The sequence below is a fragment of the Diplotaxodon limnothrissa genome, linkage group LG4 (genome assembly GCF_057381915.1).
Source record: "Diplotaxodon limnothrissa isolate DT_005_m linkage group LG4, D_limnothrissa_male_GT1.1, whole genome shotgun sequence".
Lineage (NCBI taxonomy): Eukaryota > Metazoa > Chordata > Actinopteri > Cichliformes > Cichlidae > Diplotaxodon > Diplotaxodon limnothrissa.
In genome coordinates this window covers 20,717,790-20,739,088 of record NC_140599.1, presented here as the reverse complement: position 1 = coordinate 20,739,088, position 21,299 = coordinate 20,717,790, and the positions used below count along the sequence as shown (strand labels likewise).

Genomic DNA, 21,299 nt, shown 5'->3' with positions numbered 1-21,299 from the left:
CACCCACCCTAATGCGTACTGTGGCTAATTGGGACTTCATAGATGGACCTCTCACTACTGCCACTGGTAAGAGAGGGAGAGAAACATAACAGGAAGTTTATTTCATGCTTCCAGCATGATGGCATAGTAGCATAAGTTTGTTCTCATTGAGCAATGTATGTTAGTCAACCCTTATTACTGACCATAAGTGGACAGCAACCAGGATAAGAGGTTAAACTGTGTGAAATGGTATTTGGAGGGTTCTTTGTTTTTAAACATCTTTGTAGATCTTACAGTCTTTTATAAGATTTTTGGCAGTGTTGGCATGGTAGTTTGTGAGGTCGGGGATGGAGGATGGAACAAAATTTGTTTTCTTTAAAGTATTTAGTGTTGGAAATAAATCAACTTTTGTCCAAATTTAGTGAAGACTTGAGAAAGAAAGGATGACTTTTGCTTTAACTTGGGTTGGGTGTTGAATTTTCCAGTCACAGCACGCCTTAAAGTAAATCTTCTGTAGCATTTTAATAACCTTAATTAGCTTGAGACTATTAATTGGCCCGTTGAAGTTGAGTTGTTTTAATGTTATTTTGATGGACTTCTTTTTTTTAATCCACTTGTGTATAATGTTTCACTTATCTGAGTATCCATTTAACATTAACGGTCGTTACCACTTTTTCCTGTGATTACACTGTATGTCGTCTTTGCTGTTAATGCAATGTTATACGTGACATACATGACCGACAGTTGCGATGGTGTGTGGGAGCGCATGTGCCCGCACACATGTTCATACCAGCGCAACGGCACTCTTCCAGTTGAGTGTAGATGTGGGTACGGGCTACAGTGATCATTCACTTACAAACAAGAAAAAACAGACGGGGCATTTCTTTGGGTTTTTTTTTTTTTAAATTTTTTTTAATTTTTTAGTTGGAGTTTAATGTAGCTGTGCACTAGCAGAGATGGTAGGTTAACTCTTGTGTATTTGTTGGTGAAAGAGAGTATGTGTGTGAGGAGGGTTTGCAGTGTGGTGGGGGAAGATGGGTGCGCTAGTTTTTATGTGTGTAAAAACAGATTAAAGTTGGAGGAATTATATCAGTGGGGGGAAAAACTGAAAAGAATAGACTCCGGCAGATGACTTACGGTATTATTGTTTTAACTGTTCTGTCCCCTCATGGTCAGTAAAATTATTTTTTTTTTGTGTGTGTGGTTAATGCTGGAAATGGGAAATTGTTTCACTTTCTCTCTCTCTCTGTCCGTCTGGTTCTCTCTGAACACGCTAATGTCTGCGACGGAAATATGTAAGCAGAGGCAGACATATTTGTCCCTAAAGTTTTGTCACTATTTTGCATTTTCCCTCATCGTCATTCCAACATTTTGTCATCTCCTTCCAGGAATTTGCTAATATCTGCGATTCCTTACAGTGGGGGCAATAATTATTTGATCCCCTGCTGAATTTGTAGCTTTGCTCACCTATTAGAAATAAATGTCTCTAATTTTTAGGTAGTTTTATTTTAAATCGAGAAAGAATATCAATCGAAGTCCCAAAAAAATATGACACACAAGTTATAATTTTGTTTGCATGTCAGTGAGTGAAATAAGTATTTGATCGCCAAGCAAAATTTGGAGAATGTGGGAAAACCCTTGCTGGCAAACACATGCGTAAGATGTTTTTGTAGTTGGACACATCTCAAGATTTAGGTCCACTCTTCTTTACAGAAACTTTCTAAATCCTTTAGGTTTCTCAGCTGCCGCTTGGCAACTCAAAGCGTCAGCTGCCTCCACAGATTTTCTGTAAGATTGAGCTCTGGAGACTGGCTAGGCCACTGCATGTTCTTGTAGTTGGTCACCAGGTTTGGCCACATCTCAGGAGGGAATGTTCTTCTTCTTTAGCCCCTCCTTTTTGCCTTGGCAGTATGCTTTGGGTCATTGGTCGTGAATGGGTCTTCTAAGGTTACAATCTTCAGTCTTCTGGCTGTGGGAAGCTTCTCAGTAAAGATTTTATGGTATTGGCCCCTCAGTGTGGTAAACTTGTCCTGTAAACTTAGCAGAAACACAGCCTCAAAGCACAATGTTTCATCCCTGACTGTGGAGAGGTGTTCATTGGGTTATACTTAGCATTTCTCTTCCTTCAAAGATGACAGCTCAAGCTAGCAAATTTAACACGGGCTTGTACATGTGCCTTCTTGAGCAGGTTGTCTTTGAAGGTGCTGATTACAGTTTGATTGATTACAGCATAGTGTGTTGCTAATGGTGTAATGCTTGGTGACTGTGGTTCCAACTGCCTTTAGATCGTTGACAAGCTCCTCTGTATTTTTGGGCTGATCCACCATCTTTTCTCATCATCATCCTCAATCCATGAGGCAAGAGCTTGCATGGAGTTCCTTAACGAGTACGAAGATTTATTTTTCTTCCATTTCTGATTAATCTCACCAAGCTGCTTCTTGATGGGTCTTGCAGCTCATTGCAGCCTTGTGCAGGTCGACAGTCTTGTCTCTGACATTCTTTGACACTCTTTGGCCTTGTCCATGGGGGTACAGACGATAGATTGGGGGGAAAAAAAATGATTCTGTGGAAATCTGCGTTTCATACACTTAAGTTGTAATCAGGAGTATCTGCAAAAGACTTGTTGTAAAGGGAAAAAAACCTGATTATTTATCATATTGAGGTGAAAGTTGTACAAATGTAAAAAACAACTGCAATTAAAAAGTAGCCAGAAATGCATACTGGCCTGCAATGACATGTGTAGTTGCATTTCCAGGGAGGTGCACATCAGGTTACCGCGTAGATCACGTTGTGGGGTTTCATACCTATGATAAAGACTTAATTCTAAGGCCAAAAAAATATGCATAGCTTCAGTCAGAGGAATAATATTTTTCCTCTCCTCACGCTATGATCAATCATATATCCACATTTAAGTTTTTGCCTCCCGGGGTTTCACATCTGTGTCTGAGTTTGCACCTCTGTGCGTATCCATCACTAACTTGTGTGCGTATTGTGTGTTTATCACAGATGCCGCAACAGGTAGCATCAATGGTCCCTGCTCCCGGTGGTGTGTCCGCAGGCCCAACGGCCGACCCTGAGAAGCGAAAACTCATTCAGCAGCAGCTGGTCCTGCTGCTGCATGCACACAAGTGCCAGCGGCGGGAGCAGGCCAACGGGGAGATGAGGACCTGCACCCTGCCCCACTGCCGCACCATGAAGAACGTACTCAACCATATGACCCACTGCCAGGCTGGCAAAGCCTGCCACGGTGAGTGAAAGTGATGAGTTTTTAGAGACTGAATTAAAAAATAAATAAAGAGAAGCCTTGGATCTACCCATATGAGCTTTTATGTGACCGTGTTCTTCTAATTTGGTATTTTATCTGCTAACTGCTGCTAATAATCTCATAAAAACGAGATTCAGCTTCTAACAGATGGGTTTACTGTGCCATGTGTTTGCAGCCATAATTAGAGCCTGTGATGTGGGCCTGATGCCATTTCATTTAGCATCTAAACAAAATGGCACCGGGCGTTGATGTCTTGCAAGTTTCATCCAAACGACAATAAACACCTGTTTCTTCAGACTCGCACATATACCATTACCACAATAGTTTTGAGTGAAATTTCAAAAAATAAAAAATATCCATGAAATTTGCCTTTTTGAAAATTACTGACTTAAAATTTTAAAATGTGGCTTTAAAATAAAATGCTGAGGATTACAATTGTGTCACTTTTCGATTTATTGCTTAAATGGAGACAGTTCAATTGTTTCATTAACCAAGCCTCAGTGATTGACATTACCCAACAAAAGTTGAATCTTAAGTTACAAACAAGTTTCTCCTACAGTTTGGTCCGTGTCTGTTAGTCAGTAGCTTCACTCTGACAGTTGTTGGTAGTGATGAAGGCATCCAAGAGTTATAGACTTGGAAATTTGTCATTTTATATTTTTTTTCTCCATTTAACCAGCACCTGTTCTTCACTGTAGTGTGTAGATATTGGGGTTCAATAGTCTTGCGATTTCTCCTGAATTAACTGTCACCAGCACCTCACTCTATTTTTCCTATTTGTGCTTTATTTTTCTCCAGTTGCACACTGTGCATCATCCAGACAGATCATTTCCCACTGGAAGAACTGTACGCGGCACGACTGTCCGGTGTGCCTGCCTTTGAAAAATGCAAGTGACAAAAGGAATCAGCAGCGTAAGTAACTTCAGCAGCTCCATAATTTTAATCTTAATTATTCATTAAACCCATATGAAAAAACCCCACATGGATTATAAAGCAGATATCTGAAATGCAGGTAACTTTTCAGTAAAGCAGTCATTACTCTGGGATAAGCCTCTCATGTTTGTGGTATAAAGTGGTGCCACCTGCAGGTTGTTTCACTGCCACTTCTCTGCTGGCTCGCAGACTGTGAGGGCTCGAGCTGCAAGAGGATTCCTCTAGAAATACTGGGCCTGTAATGTGACACCCAGGGGAGGGGCTCAGTGGCGCTTTTAACACTGGGGGCAGGTTCTTGGGACAGCATGCTCTCTAATTGGTTAAAAAGCCCTATGACAGATTTAAATCCCCCACAGAGGCAGCATGCTCCCTGTCAGCTATCAACACAGCAGGGAGCAGCACAGGGATGTCAAAGTCCCAAAAAGACTATTTGTAGGGTTTTTTTTTTTGTTTTTTTTTTTTAATTTTCACATAAAAAAAAACAACAAGTTTTTCATTTTTATGTTTAAAATTGTTATAGTCATATACTAATCTTATTTTTTTTTTCTAACAATTTATAGGCTGACATTATTAATACAGGAGAGCATAGAAGCACATCTGAAGCCGCATTTACTCCTCAGTTATTGCAGGCTATTACTTGAGTTAATTCTTTAATATAATATTTATAATGCAAAACCAATTATCATCCTGTTTTCTCCCTACAGCTACGCTAAGTTCATCTGGAGCCAGTCTACAAAATGCCATGAATGCAGTTGGACCTGGCCAGCCCAGTGCAACAGCCATCAGCAGCGCTGCAACACAAATTGACCCCAGCTCCATGCAGAGGGCCTATGAAGCCCTGGGCCTGCCATATGGGAACCAGTCTCCTGCTCAGGTGCAGGGCCAGGGTCCATCTCAGCAAAACCCACAGGGCCCCCAGCACCAGCAGATGCGAAATATGAACCCATTAGGTATGGAATAAAACGAAATGCCAGTTTAGAAGTTTGTGTATAATTGCTTCTGTGCCAGTTTTTCATAAATTCTTCTGTGTTTTTACCAGGCTCTAATCAGATGAATCAGATGGCAGGAAGCATGGGTACCCCCTCCTCAAACCAGACTGGCATGCACTCTGATTCCTCGTTGTCTGCGCTTAGCAGGTAAGACTTTTCATTCCTTCTGCATCACTTGAAACGAGGTCTACTGTACTGCCCTTCCCAAAATAAATTTATGCCTCTCAAGTCAGTCATAAATATGTGTTCTCAGTCTCTTCTGTAATTTTATTTTATTTTATAGAAGATTATTTTTCAGTGTTATTTACAAATTATGTTCAAATTGCGTCCGTCGTACAGTCAGCTGATGCCAGATGGGTCAGTAGTAGGAGGCATGGGAAACCTCCCCGCTGCCACCCCTCTGTCTGCCACAGGGCTAAGGAAGGCCTGGCATGAACATGTTACTCAGGACCTGCGCACCCATCTGGTGCATAAACTGTAAGTGCAACAATAAAACAGCTGTGTTTGTAGATAGATGAGTTCTCATATGGTACAACAGGTTATATTTGCTTATTTTATTTTATTTTATTTTTTTCATCAGAGTACAAGCCATATTCCCAACCCCAGACCCAGCAGCACTGAAGGACCGACGCATGGAGAACCTGGTGGCTTATGCACGCAAGGTTGAGGGTGACATGTATGAGTCGGCTAACAGCAGGGTAACTTGATAAAGCATCTTCACGCTATTCCACCTTCATCCTTTTTGAATATCTTTAAAGCTCTTTGTGCAGCTATCCTTGCGACTGAGATGAAATCATTTTTAAAATATCCCCCCCTTTGTTTTTGTTTTTTTGTTTTTTTGCCTCCTCACTAGGATGAGTACTACCACTTCCTGGCAGAAAAAATTTACAAGATACAAAAGGAACTGGAGGAGAAAAGGCGCTCCCGGCTTCAGAATCAGCCTAGCATGGGACCAGCTGGGCCACAGCAGCCTCAGCCCAACCCCATGGGCCCAGGACAAGCCATTCGACCTCCTAGTTAGTAACTTAAATTCTTAATCAGCCGTTGACTGTCCTAAGTTGACAGTACCAAAATACCTTATGTTATAATTACTTTAATGTTTCATCAAATCTCTGTTTTTATCTGAAAGAATCTTTTAAAAGAACCTCGACTTATCCTGTCTTCTCAGATGGACCTACACAGATGCCTAACATGCAAAATCAGATGATGCCCCGCATACCACAAGGTATGTGTTCATCTTCTGGTTTTTGTTTTGTTTTTTGGGGGGGGGAGGGTAGCACTTGAATTTGCGTCTTTTATTTCTAACATGCTCTAGTGGTTTGTCTGTTGAATGCCACTTTTATTTGTTTCATTTGTCCACACCTGTTAAATTGCTCTGATACAGGATATCAAATTGATCTGGTTAAGTCTCCCTTATATCCCATTTGGTTATGCATTATTAAATTATATTAATTCCCAAGGATCTTAACAAGATATGTACTTGTCCCCCACAGGAATAAATCAGTTTAACCCAATGGCAGTGCAGAATACACAGATGCCTCAGGCACCCATGGGAGCAAGGACTCCCTCCCCCAGGAACCATCCACAGCAGATGAACATGAACTCCATGCCAGCGGTTAGATACACTCCTTTGTTTCGTTTTGTTTTTGTGTTTTGTTTTTCTTTCCCTTTTCTCTTGCCTTGAAGCAGTTATTTTTCTCTGAGCTCACTTGCTTGCTCCCTTAAATTTCTTTTCCCTCTTCTTGACCGTGAAATACGCGAGTCTTTAACTGTATATTTAGTTAATGCTCTGTTACTATTGTCACACGGAAGCATCAATACAAAATGTGTTTCCTGTAGTTCACACAGATCTTGATTCATTTATGAACCAGCTGCTAATGAATAATCTGTACTGAAACTACTGCCCAGGCCTGGGCTAACAGCCGTCCCAGGTGTAGTTTGCGTCTGTATTCTTCTTTGAGTCAGCCGAGGCTGTTAAGTTTACACCACAGGACCTTCAGAAAAATAGCAGGATGCCCTTGTGGTAGCTTGCATGTTGGTAGCATTTCCTTTAGAAACAAATGATTTTACCTGGCAGACACCTTCATAATAGGTGTTGTCTGTTGTTTTGATTTATCTATTTGATCTCTTTGACTTTACAGATGGGAATGTCTCCATCAAGGATGCCTCAGACTCAAGGAATTATGGGTAGTCATGCTAATAACATGGTATCTCAGCCAGCCAACCAAGGCCAGTTCCTGCAACAGGGCCAGTTTCCTGTAAGTGCGGGTGGAGCGATGAATGTGAATATAGGTTTGGGACCTGCCATGTCACAGGCTAGTGTCACACAGGTGAGAAAGATGCTGAGGTTTTTTCTTAATTCTCCTAGACTTTTTATTGCACATTGCTTGTTTCTTTTTAAATATACAATCTTTTGTGTGTGACTTTGGTGTCACACGCTTTGTAAATGGTTGGTAAAGTTATTCTAATAGTGCGCACACCTTTGTTCCAACAGCCACAAAACTCTAACCTCCCTCTGAATGCACTGAGCTCCATTGGCTCTCAGCTGCCCTGCGGCCCTACAGCTCAGCCTGCCCTGGGTACCACCCCTCCACCCAGTGCCTCTGCCACCCAGCAGCAGCCGCCGCCACCACCACCGCAGCCACAGCCACACCATACTCCCACCCACTCCCAGATGCTTCCACAGCCCTCCACTCCCGTGTCCACGGGTGGGCCCTCCTCCACCCCAACCCACATACCTAGTGGCCTCCCTCGTCCCCCCTCAGCCTTGGGGACACCACCTGACCCTTCTCACCCTCTCACACCCCTGCAGCCCCAACCTGAGCCCTCCAGCCAGATGCAGCAGCCCTCCTCTGTGCAGGCACAGCACCCCAGCACGCCGGTGAGATACTAGTTTTTCCCTGAAAAGCTACCACAGCTCTTGAATTGCTTATGCCTTTTTCACTTTCCTTTAAAGCACCATCCAGGTGTTTTAACCAAACAATATTTCAAATTTTATTTAATAAAATTTAGCTGTCAATATTTTAATCGCAGGAGGGGAAAAGTTTTTTTTCTTATAAATCAGAATTATTTTTTAAAAACTGGCAGCACTAAACAGTTTCTGTTTCTGCTTTAAGTTGTCCCATCAAACAGCAGCGAGCATCGATAACAGAGTGCCTACCCCAGGCTCTGTGGCTGAACTGAGTTCCCAGCAGGCCCTGCCTGACATGAGCAGCACTGAAGCCAAAAGTGAAGTAAAAGATGAAGAAGACGACAGCAGCTCTCTGAAGATGCAGAATGATGTAAAAATGGAGGTATGTGCAAACTTTCTCCACCACAAATAAACCAGTTCTGTCAGTAAATCTGTCTTGTGGGATTTCAGTAACTTAATCTAAGGCGTTATGCTTCCATGGGTGTCAAGTGCTTGATGGTTTGCTGTCTTATCAGTGTTGGATAGATGGTTAACAATCATTGTGTTAATATATAATCAGGAGGAAGAAACCAAACCCCCAGTGGTGAAGAAAGAGGAGCCAGATGCAGCAGAACCAAAGCAGGAACCAATGGAAACTGAGGAAAAGAAGCCAGAAGTGAAGACAGAACCCAAAGAAGAGGAGGAAAGTGGGGCCAACAGCACGTCAACTACCACCGCTCAGAGCCGCAAAAAAAGTAATGTTACTATATTTAGATATAAGGTGTAAAAAAATTAGACATAGGATGAAATAGTTTTTTGGTATTTTTCAGCACGCTTGAACACCCAAATGCTTGCTCTTCCTTGGTAGAGTGCTCAAGTTAAAGGTGTTATACTTAAACAGCAGCACAAGGAAAATGGCTTTTTCACTCACTCACCACAACACTTTCACTAAAATATCAATGGATGCTTTTCTGTGTATATAGGAAGTACACTCTTGGCCTCAAAATCTTGTTTAGACCCTTTTAGCACGACGGTCTTTGTGCAAGAGTTTTGCGTGATTGTCCACAAGTCTCATCAGACAGATGAAAAGCTACATGTTAGCTAGCTGTAAATGTTCTATTGTTGAGGGTTGTTTTGCATAGACTATTTAAAATCACTCCACAACATTTCAAAGGAAATAGCCTATCTTTCACAAAAATAGTTGAGCTGTGAGCTGCCCAGCCCCGGAGGCAGGTCGCTGGCCTCAAACCACAAGATTTTTTTCCATCATACTTAACAGGTGGTCCAAGACGCTTCCTCTGAAAAGCCACTTTTGGTCCGAGCCTAACGACTGCTATTGTTGTATTTGTTTGTCCAGAGCATGTTCTTGTCAAAAGCCCTTTCTTTTGTATTCACTGGCAGACTGTAGTTTTGCGTTAATGCTTTAATAGGACAACAAAGAATTTTCTGGCATGTCTCCTGTACATGTTAAACGTATGTGATCTCTAATGGCTGATGCAATCTGGTTCTTATAGTGGAATTCCAATGAGCTGCTGTTTTAATTTAACAGATAAAGTAACTAGTTGTTTGAAGCCTTAGCCACTTGTAGATCATTTTCCTCATGGTGGAGCAATTTATTTATTTGTACATCTTTTTAATCCTTTGCCAGACTTAAAAAAGTATCTAGAGACTATTTTCTGAAGGTTTTTTAAATTCCTGGCATGATGACAGCAAACACTTCAAAAGCATAAAGAGAACTGGGCCCTGGATGTCAGAGGCAGGTTCCACTTGTCACTTCCCAAGAAGGCTGTAATCATTGACACCTAATCGTGATATAAGTGCGATTCCTTTTTTTTGTATTCGTCCCTTTTGTCAATGTTTATCAACAGCATTATCTACTGGCAGCGTCTTTGAAAAAAGAACAGCATTTGCCTTTCAGACATTTTAACATGAAGTCAATTTTTTTATGGGTATTAGTATTTTGTGTGTATGTGTTTTATTTAAATATTTAAACTAATTCTGGAGTGGAAATCTATTGAACAAGACACAATTTTATGCCTGCATCACCAGGCATTTAATTTGTAAACCCAGCTGCACGCCACTGATCAGTACTGAGTCCATTTAGTTAAGGAATGTCACGATTCCTTAACTACCGGTAAATGGCTCAGGCTCAGGGGGTTGGGAAGCGTATCCGTAACTGGAAGGTCGCCAGTTCGATCCCTGGGCTCTCTGTCCTGGTCGTTGTGTCCTTGGGCAAGACACTTTACCCTACCGCCTACTGGTGTTGGCTAGAGGGGCCGATGGCGCGATATGGCAGCCTCGCTTCTGTCAGTCTGCCCCAGGGCAGCTGTGGCTACAACTGTAGCTTGCCTTCACCAGTGTGTGAATGCGAGAGTGAATGAATAGTGGCATTGTAAAGCGCTTTGGGTGCCTTGAAAAGCGCTATATAAATCCAATCCATTATTATTATTAATAATTATTTTATTTTTAGACATAGGTATGCTGTTTATGTGTTTTTCCTCATGGGCTTATTCTTGTCTTTAGTTTTCAAGCCAGAGGAACTGAGGCAAGCCCTAATGCCAACACTTGAAGCCCTCTACAAGCAAGACCCAGAGTCCCTGCCTTTTAGACAACCTGTAGATCCAATGCTGTTGGGTATCCCTGTAAGTATACTTAATGATGTGCCTTTACTCAAAGCTTCGAATTGTTATGGGTCATTTGCTCAATCCTGGAATTGCTTCCCTGCTTCTGCTCCTGTAGGACTACTTTGACATAGTAAAGAATCCCATTGACTTATCCACCATCAAGCGCAAGCTGGACACGGGTCAGTACCAGGAACCGTGGCAGTACGTGGAAGATGTGTGGCTCATGTTCAACAACGCGTGGCTGTACAATCGTAAAACATCCCGAGTCTACAAGTACTGCACCAAACTGGCAGAAGTGTTTGAAGCAGAAATCGATCCTGTCATGCAGGGTCTGGGCTACTGCTGTGGTAGGAAGGTAAGATGGCACATCCTGGATAGTCAACACAAGCTACTTAGGGCAGCACACCATTCTGCTTACTGATAAAAGTCACTTACCCTTAGTTTAGTCTTTATTTGGCTGTTGACTTTAGATGAAAGCTGATTGTCACATTTACGTGTACCTTAATGTTTTGTGGTTTTTTTCCCACCCTGCAGTTTGAGTTCTCACCACAGACACTGTGTTGCTATGGCAAACAGTTGTGCACCATCTCGAGGGATAGCACCTACTACAGCTACCAGAACAGGTAAAGGTGCATGCTTTCTCTGCTGAAGGGATTGGCATGGGTAAAGAGGTGAAGAATTAATTATACAAAGTGGGTGTGAAGTTAAACCCTCAAAAGTACAGCATGACTAAAGATCCCACTTCACATTCACCATTCTGAAAAACTATAACCCAGGAATGTGGGAAAAAAACTTTGATCTTAAGTGGGCCGGACCAATAAAACTTCCCTTTTTCTCCTTCACATTGAATCCCTTAGATACTCAAAAAAGTACGATTCCAATATTTATTGTTGCTGTTTTGTAACCCCCCCCCCCCCCCCAAAAAAAAAAAAAAAAAAAAAATCTGTCTGATCAATTGCTGTCATTGAGTTATACATGGCCATGGGGAGGTCTTCATCAGCAGGAAAAGCTGTAATACCTATTAAAATACAAGTCTAATACAAGTTTAAAAGTCCCAAATTTATACCTTTTTCGCTGAAGCCAATCTGTGGGCAGGGTTTGAGTTTTTACCTGGCCAATGCTGGTCTCTGGGCCTTATGTTTGACACCCCTGCTCTAAGGACATAATTCTCACCGGCTTTCCTTTATAGGAGTATTGCACCACAGTTTGAGTTGAGTGAGTCATATAATTAGGACAAGCAAAACGCATGATGGGTCCATCCCTCACATCTATCCCTTTAATTTCTTTCTAGGAAATGAGCTCCAAAGCACCCCCTTCTGTGCAGAATATGTTATTGCAGCTTAACATTAGTCCAATGGAACACACTTTAGTTGTAGATAATCAATGCTAAATGCCTCAAGATTTCCCAAATTAGAATTAAAGACTTGGACACTGTTAAAGGGAATTTAGTCATGTTGTATCTGCTTAAAGGAACCGGCACAATTGTTTTTGCATCATCACTCCGGTCTCTTCTGACATGATCATCCATTCATCAACTCTTAATGCATGTTGCTTCTCATAAATGATTTCAGTGTAAATGTCTTTACCGTTTTGATTTTGCAGCATGCATGTTCGATGACGATGTTGAACACGAATTTGTTGTTGACGACAATCATTTAATGTCCTTAACATAGCATCTGAGCATGTTTCCCCACATTTCTGTTCCACTTTGAATGAGAGTGGCTGAATCATGACCATTTTGACTAACCATGTACCTCTACCTGTGTGTGTGTGTGTGTATGTGTGTGTGTCCTTCCGTCTGTCCGCTGCTCATGCTCCATCCTCGGTTGTTGCTGTGTGCTCCGTTCACTCTGCATTCTGCCACCCGTACGCCGGTTTGCCTGTGCTGCTACTGTGTGTGCTGGCTGCAGTTCACCCAAATATGGCCTTATTGCCGACAGGTATCACTACTGTGAGAAGTGCTTCAATGAGATCCAGGGCAACAGTGTGACCCTGGGAGATGACCCGTCACAGCCACAGACGTAAGTTCCTTGGTCCCCGGATGTCTGAATATCACCCCGTGATCATCGTGGAACCATTTGCTTTCTGGCTCTTGTTCTCTGGAAGGGAATAAATAGTCACAGATTTAACATGAAGATCTCTCTTTTTGTGCAGGATGATATCTAAAGATCAGTTTGAAAAGAAGAAAAATGACACGTTGGACCCTGAGCCGTGAGTATTCTCTAGACAGTTTCATTTTGATGTGTGTGACTGCAGTGTTGCTTCTTTGCTGCTTTTTACCGAACAGAAAGAAAAAGCATGTTTTTGTCATCGTAGGTATATTGAATGTAAAGACTGTGGACGAAAGATGCATCAGATCTGTGTGCTGCACTATGACGTCATTTGGCCGTCAGGGTGAGTATAGCTTGACTGCTACGCTAGACAAATATCTTCAAGCACATAAAAGAAATGTTTGACCGTCATAGAATTTATATTTGTTAGTTGACACTAAAAATAATTAGATTCTCGTTTCAGTTTTATCTGTGACAACTGTCTGAAGAAGTCTGGTAAAGCAAGAAAGGAAAACAAGTTTTCAGCCAAGAGTAAGTTACATATACAAGTAAAACAACTTCTGACAAAGAATGTCAGTGTTTAAAACATGTCTTTGTGTGTTCGTTAAGGGTTGCAATCCACAAGGTTGGGTTCATACATTGAAGACAGAGTTAATAAGTACTTGAAAAGGCAGAACCACCCTGAAGCTGGTGAGGTGTTTGTGCGAGTGGTCGCCAGCTCTGACAAAACTGTGGAGGTTAAGCCTGGCATGAAGTCTAGGTAAGTGTCACACCTGCTTTACAGCGCTTATTTTTAAATTTTTTTTTCCTTTGGAGGGTCCAGATGCATAAAAGCATCTGATAAATCTTCAATAGCATTGTGTTTTCAATCTTTTCAATCACGCGGCTGATTCCACATTTATCTCAGCTAGAAACTGAACTGCATAATGCCTCAGAGAACAGTTTTTGTATTTTGCAGCTCATAGAGTAGAAGGACCGATGAGCTTGTTTCTCCTACAGTATTGGGCAGAATTTAATCAAACTTGGACACCATGGCATGATGACAGCAAACACCAAAATGATCACCATTTTGGGTTATTACCAAATATCCCAAAGGTTTTTTTTTATAGGGACTCATCACTCCAGCTGGACTATTGATTAGGATTTAATCAAATTTAGATACAATAATCACGTAATTGATCACCAAAGGCATATTTTTCATTTTATGAGCAATAACCTGGATCGTTTGCTGAATGCACTGTGCCAGTGATGTGCTAGTTTTAGGAAAATGTTGTTGGATAGCCTTGGCTCAGAAGGTAGAGCATGTCATCTACCAATCGGAGGTTGCTGGTTGGCTGCTCCAGTCTGCATGCCAATGTACCCTTGGCCAAGATACTGAAGCCAGAGTTGCTGTCAGTGTGTTCATTGGAGTGTGGATGTTGGATAGAAAGCACTCAGACAAAGAAAAAAGTGTGTGTTTGTGTGAATGGCTGAATGAGATGTCTCAAGTATAGTAGAAAAGCTCCATATATGACTAACTAGTCCATTTGCCTGTCCATTTGTGTATTTGATGCCTTGTGCAACGTCACAATGTCGATACATAATGCAATTTGTTCAGATATAAACAGAAATCTCCATGTTCATACTTTCATATCAAAGATCTGACTGTGGAAAGGGAATTGGTTCCGGAAAACATCAGAGTTATATTTAATCTTATGAAAATTGATTTACTTTTTTTTTTTTTCTTCTTTTCACAAATGACTTGAGTTTGTCTTTTAAATGCTGTTGTATCCATCCATTCAGTAATGCATTTTAAACTGCCTGTCCAGGTCTGAGCTGTCTGGGCCTCTCAAGCTAGCTGAGAGATACAATCCCTACAGCATGTGCTGGGTTTGTCATACCCAAAGCATCTCATCTAGGTGATACTCAGGAGGCATCCTAGCCAGATGCTTCAACCATCTCAACTGCTTCCACTGGGCTTGAGTAGAGCCTTTATTCCTCCACACCAAAATGACCTCAGCCCAGACACTCTTCGAAGGAGGCTAATTTCCGCCACTTCCTATCACTACTCAGTTATTGCCAATAGGTGATTGTAGGAACATAGATTCACCAGTAAAGTGAAAGCTTTGCCTTTGTGCTCACCTTTAAACAGCATTTACATTACTGTAGATGCTGTGCTTATTTCTCAGTCTCCCACTCCACTCTTCCCTCACTCATGCACAAATCTTTGAGATATTTGCCCTCCTTTGCTTGAGGCAGGCACTTGTTACCAACCTGGAGTGGGAAATCCATCCTTAACCGGGTGGGAACCACGGCATCTGACTTGGAGGCGCTAATCCATGCCAGTTTGTAATGTGCTGCAAACATCCCCACTGGGAGCTGTAGCCCATAGCAGAGTGAAGCCAGCAGAGACATGTTAAGACCAATGAACATGACACCCTGTGCCATTTGGCTACGCCTAGAAATTCTGTTCATAATAGTAATGAACAGAATCGGAGACAAAGGGCAGCCCTGATGGAAAACAAGCCTACCTTATTGCCAGAAAGATGAACCCAATGACCCATAATCATGAAGCAACCCCTGAGGGGGCACAGTTGAATTGCTTCTTCAAGTCAGCAAAAGTATCTGTAGAGTAGTTGGGGGCAATACCCCACACACATTCATCTATCATCATAGAGGGCACAGAGCTGGTCCAGTGCTCTGCAACCAGGTTGAAAACCACATTACTCCTGTGAATGGAGGTGGACTTTTCTCCACAGGGGAAGGGAAGCTAAAAAGTGTGATTTCCTGTTGAAGTTGATACCTCTGGCTCCCCACGGCCTACAGTGTGGTCAGAGAACTGCTTTCACCTCCCGAGTTATCTGACTTGAGGTTGCTAGATTTTCTTCAAGACTTATGGGAATCTTGTTCCATGGCTCTATGTACCAAACCCCTCCCACACTCGAGTTGGCGTAGTTGGCGGCTAAGAACGCTGTCTTCTGCCAGTACCAGTCAGCTGCTTTCAGAGTTGCACAAGTTTAACCAGTCTTGAAAGAATCCCTCCCTTTTGATTGAGAACTCCCTTCACTTATGTCCATCTTCTGCCAGAAGCCATCGTAGGCGGATACTGCGTCAGGCACCAACAACTTTATAATCACAGTTCTGTACATCTGCGTCAGCAATGGAGGTGTGGTACACGGTTCATTCAGACTACATGACCCCAGCTTCCCCAAGGATGCTGTTGACATGCCTCTGCCAGAAGCTCTAAGAGCACCCTGACTATACGTTGAGGTGTACTCGATCTGTCCATTGCTGCTGTTGCTTACACCTTCTCTGTTTCCACAGGTTTGTAGACTCAGGTGAGATGGTGGAAAGCTTCCCCTACAGAACCAAAGCACTTTTTGCATTTGAGGAAATAGACGGGGTGGACGTTTGTTTCTTCGGAATGCACGTCCAGGAGTACGGCTCAGAGTGCCCCTTTCCAAATACCAGGTAACACGGGCAAAATGTTAGAGGCATTGCTCTAAGTTTCCTTTTAGTTTGTGTGCATTATTCTCACATCACATATTCTGTATCTCTTTTTCAGACGGGTTTACATATCATACCTCGACAGTATTCACTTCTTCAGACCGCGTTTGCTAAGGACTGCAGTATACCATGAGATCTTAATAGGATACCTGGAGTATGTGAAAAAACTTGGGTGGGTAAAAAGTAACTTTATGCAGTGTTGCATTTTAGCTCCTTTCAGTCATGTATTGATGCATGTTTAATTCTTCTAAGTGCTAAGTGAGTCATAACTTAATTCCTGACCAGGTATGTGACGGGTCACATTTGGGCCTGCCCACCCAGTGAAGGAGATGACTATATTTTCCACTGCCACCCTCCGGACCAGAAGATCCCCAAGCCCAAAAGGCTTCAAGAGTGGTACAGAAAAATGCTGGACAAGGCTTTTGCTGAAAGAATCATACATGATTACAAGGTCAGAAAATTATACCAGTAAAAATAACTTTGTAACCACCTGTGCATGTTATGTTTCTCAAGACATTCCCAGCTATAATTAACATTTTGAAGTCTGGTGTTGGCGGCAGGCGGTTACCACGCTGTTCAGCTGAACTAACGTAGTTTGCTTTAGGAATATAAATGATTATCTTGTAAGACTCTGGAGTGGCTGATGGGCACATTTACACTGGAATATCAGTGAATTAACATTTATTACCAAACGACTTAGACTTGATGTACACTCTGATGGGAGTGACTCCCCCCCCCCCCCCCCCCCCCCCTCCCCTCTCATTTTTCATAAATCCAACTTCCAACTTGACCCAATTAGAAGCTCTTGTTGCCCAATTCCATGATAAGAGCCTTTGTGTGTCTGTGTTCAGGACATTTTCAAGCAGGCAACAGAAGACAGGCTGACCAGTGCCTACGAGCTGCCGTACTTTGAGGGTGACTTTTGGCCTAATGTACTGGAGGAGAGCATCAAGGAGCTGGAGCAGGAAGAGGAAGAAAGGAAAAAGGAGGAGAACACAGCCTCCTCTGAGACAACAGAGGTGAGTTTGATGGATACATGGATTCAGAATATTTTTATTAATGAAAGAAAGCCTCTTCTGATCCCAGAATCAACAGCCCAGTGTTTTAAGTCCTTTGTCTCGCCCCAGATTGTATCATTCTCAACTACCCATTATATAAATGCTTTTGGCTTTCTGGCACTGTATAAACCACTCTGCTTAATTGCATAATCTCATCTTGCCTGTTGTGCAATCTCAACTTCTCTAAATGTCCATGTGTGTCTTTTTACAAGGGAGCCCAAGCTGACAGCAAGAATGCCAAAAAGAAGAATAACAAGAAAACCAACAAAAACAAGAGCAGCGTCAGTCGAGCCAATAAGAAAAAGCCTGGAATGCCAAATGTAGCCAATGATCTGTCCCAGAAGCTCTATGCCACAATGGAGAAACATAAGGAGGTGGGAAACCCTAGCAACTATAACAGATTTTATTATTTTTTTGTCTCTCCTAAATGAATAAAATTTCATTTCATGTAACATTTCAGTAACTTGACTCTTGTTTTAAAGCTTGGGGAAAAAATTCAGACAAAGCTGGTAGATTGTTGTGTGTGAAATTCTAAGTACAGAGCAGCGTCTCTCTTACTGTGCTGCTTCCTGAGGATAATTGAATTCCACATGAAAATTTTCTTCCACACAAGAGTTATGGAATTTGTCACATTGCACTACACTTCAGCAATGCCTATAGCTAACAGTGTTGCTTCCCCTCCTGCCACCAGGTATTTTTTGTTATCCACCTCCATGCTGGGCCAGTCATTAACACCTTGCCACCCATCATGGACCCTGACCCTCTGCTGACTTGTGACCTGATGGATGGACGTGATGCGTTTCTGACCTTGGCCAGGGACAAGCACTGGGAGTTCAGCTCACTGAGAAGGTGTAAATGGAGCACAATGTGCATGCTGGTGGAGCTGCACAACCAAGGCCAGGACCGCTTTGTGTACACTTGCAATGAGTGCAAGCACCATGTCGAGACTCGCTGGCACTGCACAGTTTGTGAGGTAAGATACAGTTGTGATCATTGACCGTGTTTTAAAAGCAACATCTGCATCGGTTTTGAATTAACACCTAGTTTACATTTTTAACTAAGGTTAATGTCATCTCTCTCCCCTCTCATCAGGACTATGACCTATGCATTAACTGCTACCACACTAAAGGCCATGATCACCAAATGGTGAAGTGGGGTCTGGGCTTGGATGATGACAGCAATGGTCAAGGTGGAGAGGCCTCCAAGAGCCCTCAGGAGAGTCGACGCCTTAGTATCCAGCGCTGTATCCAGTCCCTGGTGCACGCCTGCCAGTGCCGCAATGCCAACTGCTCTTTGCCGTCCTGCCAGAAGATGAAGAGGGTGGTTCAGCACACCAAAGGTTGCAAGCGCAAGACCAATGGTGGCTGTCCTGTGTGCAAGCAGCTCATCGCTTTATGTTGCTATCATGCCAAGCACTGTCAGGAGAACAAGTGTCCCGTGCCCTTCTGTCTCAACATCAAACACAAGCTTCGACAACAGCAGCTGCAGCACAGGCTTCAGCAGGCTCAAATGATGCGTCGCAGAATGGCCACCATGGCTGGAAGGGGTATGCCTATGCCATCTCCACCTACCTTAAATGCCCCAGACACTCCAAATTCTGTGCAGCAGCCTAATACACCCCAGACTCCCCAGCCCATGTCCAACCAGCCCCAACAACAGCAACCACCAAACCCCACCAATATGTCCCAAGGCTTTCCCAGCAACGGCCGCAGCAGTCAGCCTCCAACACCAGTGCCGCAAGGTAAACCGGGGCCTCAGTCATCCCCTCTCCATCAACAGCAGTCACCCATGCCCAACATGCCGCACCAACAGCAGCCTCCACAGCCTCGCCAGCAGCAGCAACCGCAGGAGTCATTGATGGAAGCCCTGAAGGTGGCCAGACAGATCGAGATGTTAGCTAAGTCAAAGCAGCCGCAGCAGCAACAGCAGCAGCAGCAGAAGCAACAGAATTATGCAATGAATGGGATGCCAATGAACCACCCACGCATGATGGGGCCCATGCCAAGCCAAATGCAGATGATGCAGGGGCCACGCGGGCCCCAGGTGATGCAGCAGGGCCAGTGGGGTCCGGGGATGCAGAATCCCCAGGGTCATCAGCCACAGGTTCCTCCTCAACAAGGCCCCATGCCCCCTCAGCAGCCTCAGGGAAACCCAATGCCCCAGCAAGGTCAGCCCATGCAGAGGCCCATGATGCCCCAGCAAGGTCACCAGATGTCTGGGGTCATGCCTACACAGGGCTCCTCACAGCAGGGCATGACACCACAGCGACAAAACATGCCCCGAGGTATGGCGGGTAACATTGCTCCAAGTGCCCTGCGGGAGCTATTGGACACCCTAAAATCACCCAGCTCCCCACAGCAGCAACAGCAGGTCCTGAGCATCCTCAAGTCTAACCCCCACCTCATGGCCGCCTTCATTAAACAGAGGACGGCAAAATACCAAGCCAACCAACCACAGCAGCAGGCCCAACAGCAGAACCCTCAGGCCATGCTAGGATCCCAGCCAGGAATGCACACAATGGTGGGCATGGCAAACCAGGTGCAAAGGCCAGGAATGGCACCTCAACAGCAGCCTCCTCAGCAGGTGGGACCCCAGGGAATGCCATCCATGGGCACCCAAGGCCAGATGGTACCAAACGGAAATCAAATGTTCCGCAGACAGCAAATTCTTAGGCAGCAGCAGTTGCAACAGCAGCAGCTGCTGCTGCAACAGCAACAGCAGCTGCAGCAACAACAGCAGCTGCAGCAACAGCAGCTGCAGCAGCAGCAGCAGCTGCAGCAGCAACAGCAGCAGCAGCAGCTGCAGCAACAACAGCAGCAGCAGCAGCTGCAGCAACAACAACAGCAGCAGGGAGGTTTGCCTCCAGCCCATGGGCAGTTCCCCCAACAGCAGCCGGGACCAGGAAGCTATATCCGTATGCAGCAGCAGCAGCACATGGCTATGCAAGGAGGTGGGGGGCCTATGGGACCGCTCCCTCCCACATCTCAAATGGGCCAACCTGGGATGGGAATGGATGGACAGCAGAACTTCCAGCAACGCATGCTTCAGCAGCAACAGCATCAGATGATGAAGCAGCAGATGGGCTCTTCGGCACAGGCCAACTCGATGAGTCCACAGCCTCACATGCTCCAAGGCCAAGCCCAGGCAGGAGCTCACCTACCTGGCCAGACAATGGCAAATACCCTGGGAAGCCAGGTACGCTCTCCAGCCCCAGTGCAATCGCCCCGCCCACCTTCGCAGCAGGCACCTCATTCCAGTCCCTCCCCTCGGATACAACCCCAGCCGTCACCTCAGCATGGCGCACTTCACTCCAACTCTCCCCATCCCAGCTTAGGAGGTCCCATGTCAGGGTCCATGGAGCAGGGTCACATGGGAACACCAGAGCAGAGCGCCATGCTCCCGCAGCTTAACACACCAAACCGAGGGGGGTTGAGTAGTGACATGGGTATGGTGGGTGACACGACGGGAGACACACTAGAGAAATTTGTTGAAGGATTGTAGCATTTTGAGACAGAAGAAAGGCATTGTTCTGTTTTCAGCTGCAACATTTTTCTATTTGCTGATGTAAAAAGCTAAAAGAAATCACAAAATAAATTAGTCTTACGAGGCCTACGGACTGTGAACCAAGGACTACTTTTTCAAGTACACAGAGTGATTTAATAATTGCTGTTGAAGAAACAACAAAGACACAATGAATATATTTTTGGTTCAGACCAGCCTTGCAAGATTTTGCCCTGGTCTTTGTGTTTTAATTTGTTTTTCATTTGTTATTCTCTGGTATTGACTTTTTTAAAAAACCTTCTCTAAAAAAAAAAATTTCATTTTATTATTTTTTATTTTGTACGTTTGCAAATTAATATTGTATTTGTGTAAAGAAGACTGTAAAATTATTTGTGTGGGAATTGTTTTTGCCAGGCTTCACCTCTTGCTCAGTTTCTCTGTTCCTGGCTAATTTATTCTAATATGCCATTTTTCAAAAAGGACTGCCTTTAGGAAAGCCTTAATTTCTTTCCTGTTTGCAGAG

General features: G+C 43.8%; 1 protein-coding gene across 2 annotated transcripts in view; it reads left to right on the top strand.

The window, feature by feature from the left end:
- crebbpb (CREB binding lysine acetyltransferase b) overlaps positions 1–21,008 on the top strand; it is a 45,123-nt gene extending 24,115 nt beyond the window's left edge. Inside the window, exons 4-31 of one of the 2 annotated variants that reach the window (XM_085351619.1) lie at positions 2,986–3,226; positions 4,043–4,156; positions 4,882–5,127; positions 5,217–5,313; positions 5,506–5,643; positions 5,747–5,864; positions 6,020–6,182; positions 6,335–6,391; positions 6,660–6,781; positions 7,308–7,496; positions 7,661–8,047; positions 8,283–8,459; positions 8,637–8,811; positions 10,580–10,698; positions 10,796–11,035; positions 11,215–11,303; positions 12,621–12,701; positions 12,835–12,891; positions 12,997–13,074; positions 13,195–13,262; positions 13,341–13,491; positions 16,035–16,181; positions 16,276–16,389; positions 16,503–16,668; positions 17,069–17,236; positions 17,488–17,649; positions 17,967–18,248; positions 18,368–21,008. In XM_085351619.1, coding sequence (XP_085207745.1) covers positions 2,986–3,226; positions 4,043–4,156; positions 4,882–5,127; positions 5,217–5,313; positions 5,506–5,643; positions 5,747–5,864; positions 6,020–6,182; positions 6,335–6,391; positions 6,660–6,781; positions 7,308–7,496; positions 7,661–8,047; positions 8,283–8,459; positions 8,637–8,811; positions 10,580–10,698; positions 10,796–11,035; positions 11,215–11,303; positions 12,621–12,701; positions 12,835–12,891; positions 12,997–13,074; positions 13,195–13,262; positions 13,341–13,491; positions 16,035–16,181; positions 16,276–16,389; positions 16,503–16,668; positions 17,069–17,236; positions 17,488–17,649; positions 17,967–18,248; positions 18,368–20,776 — 6,555 coding nt within the window. In that variant the 3' untranslated portion in view covers positions 20,777–21,008. Of the gene's footprint in view, positions 1–2,985; positions 3,227–4,042; positions 4,157–4,881; positions 5,128–5,216; positions 5,314–5,505; positions 5,644–5,746; positions 5,865–6,019; positions 6,183–6,334; positions 6,392–6,659; positions 6,782–7,307; positions 7,497–7,660; positions 8,048–8,282; positions 8,460–8,636; positions 8,812–10,579; positions 10,699–10,795; positions 11,036–11,214; positions 11,304–12,590; positions 12,702–12,834; positions 12,892–12,996; positions 13,075–13,194; positions 13,263–13,340; positions 13,492–16,034; positions 16,182–16,275; positions 16,390–16,502; positions 16,669–17,068; positions 17,237–17,487; positions 17,650–17,966; positions 18,249–18,367 lie in introns of both variants that reach the window. The other variant, XM_085351620.1, reaches the window with a different exon arrangement.
- Positions 21,009–21,299: the final 291 nt, after the last annotated feature.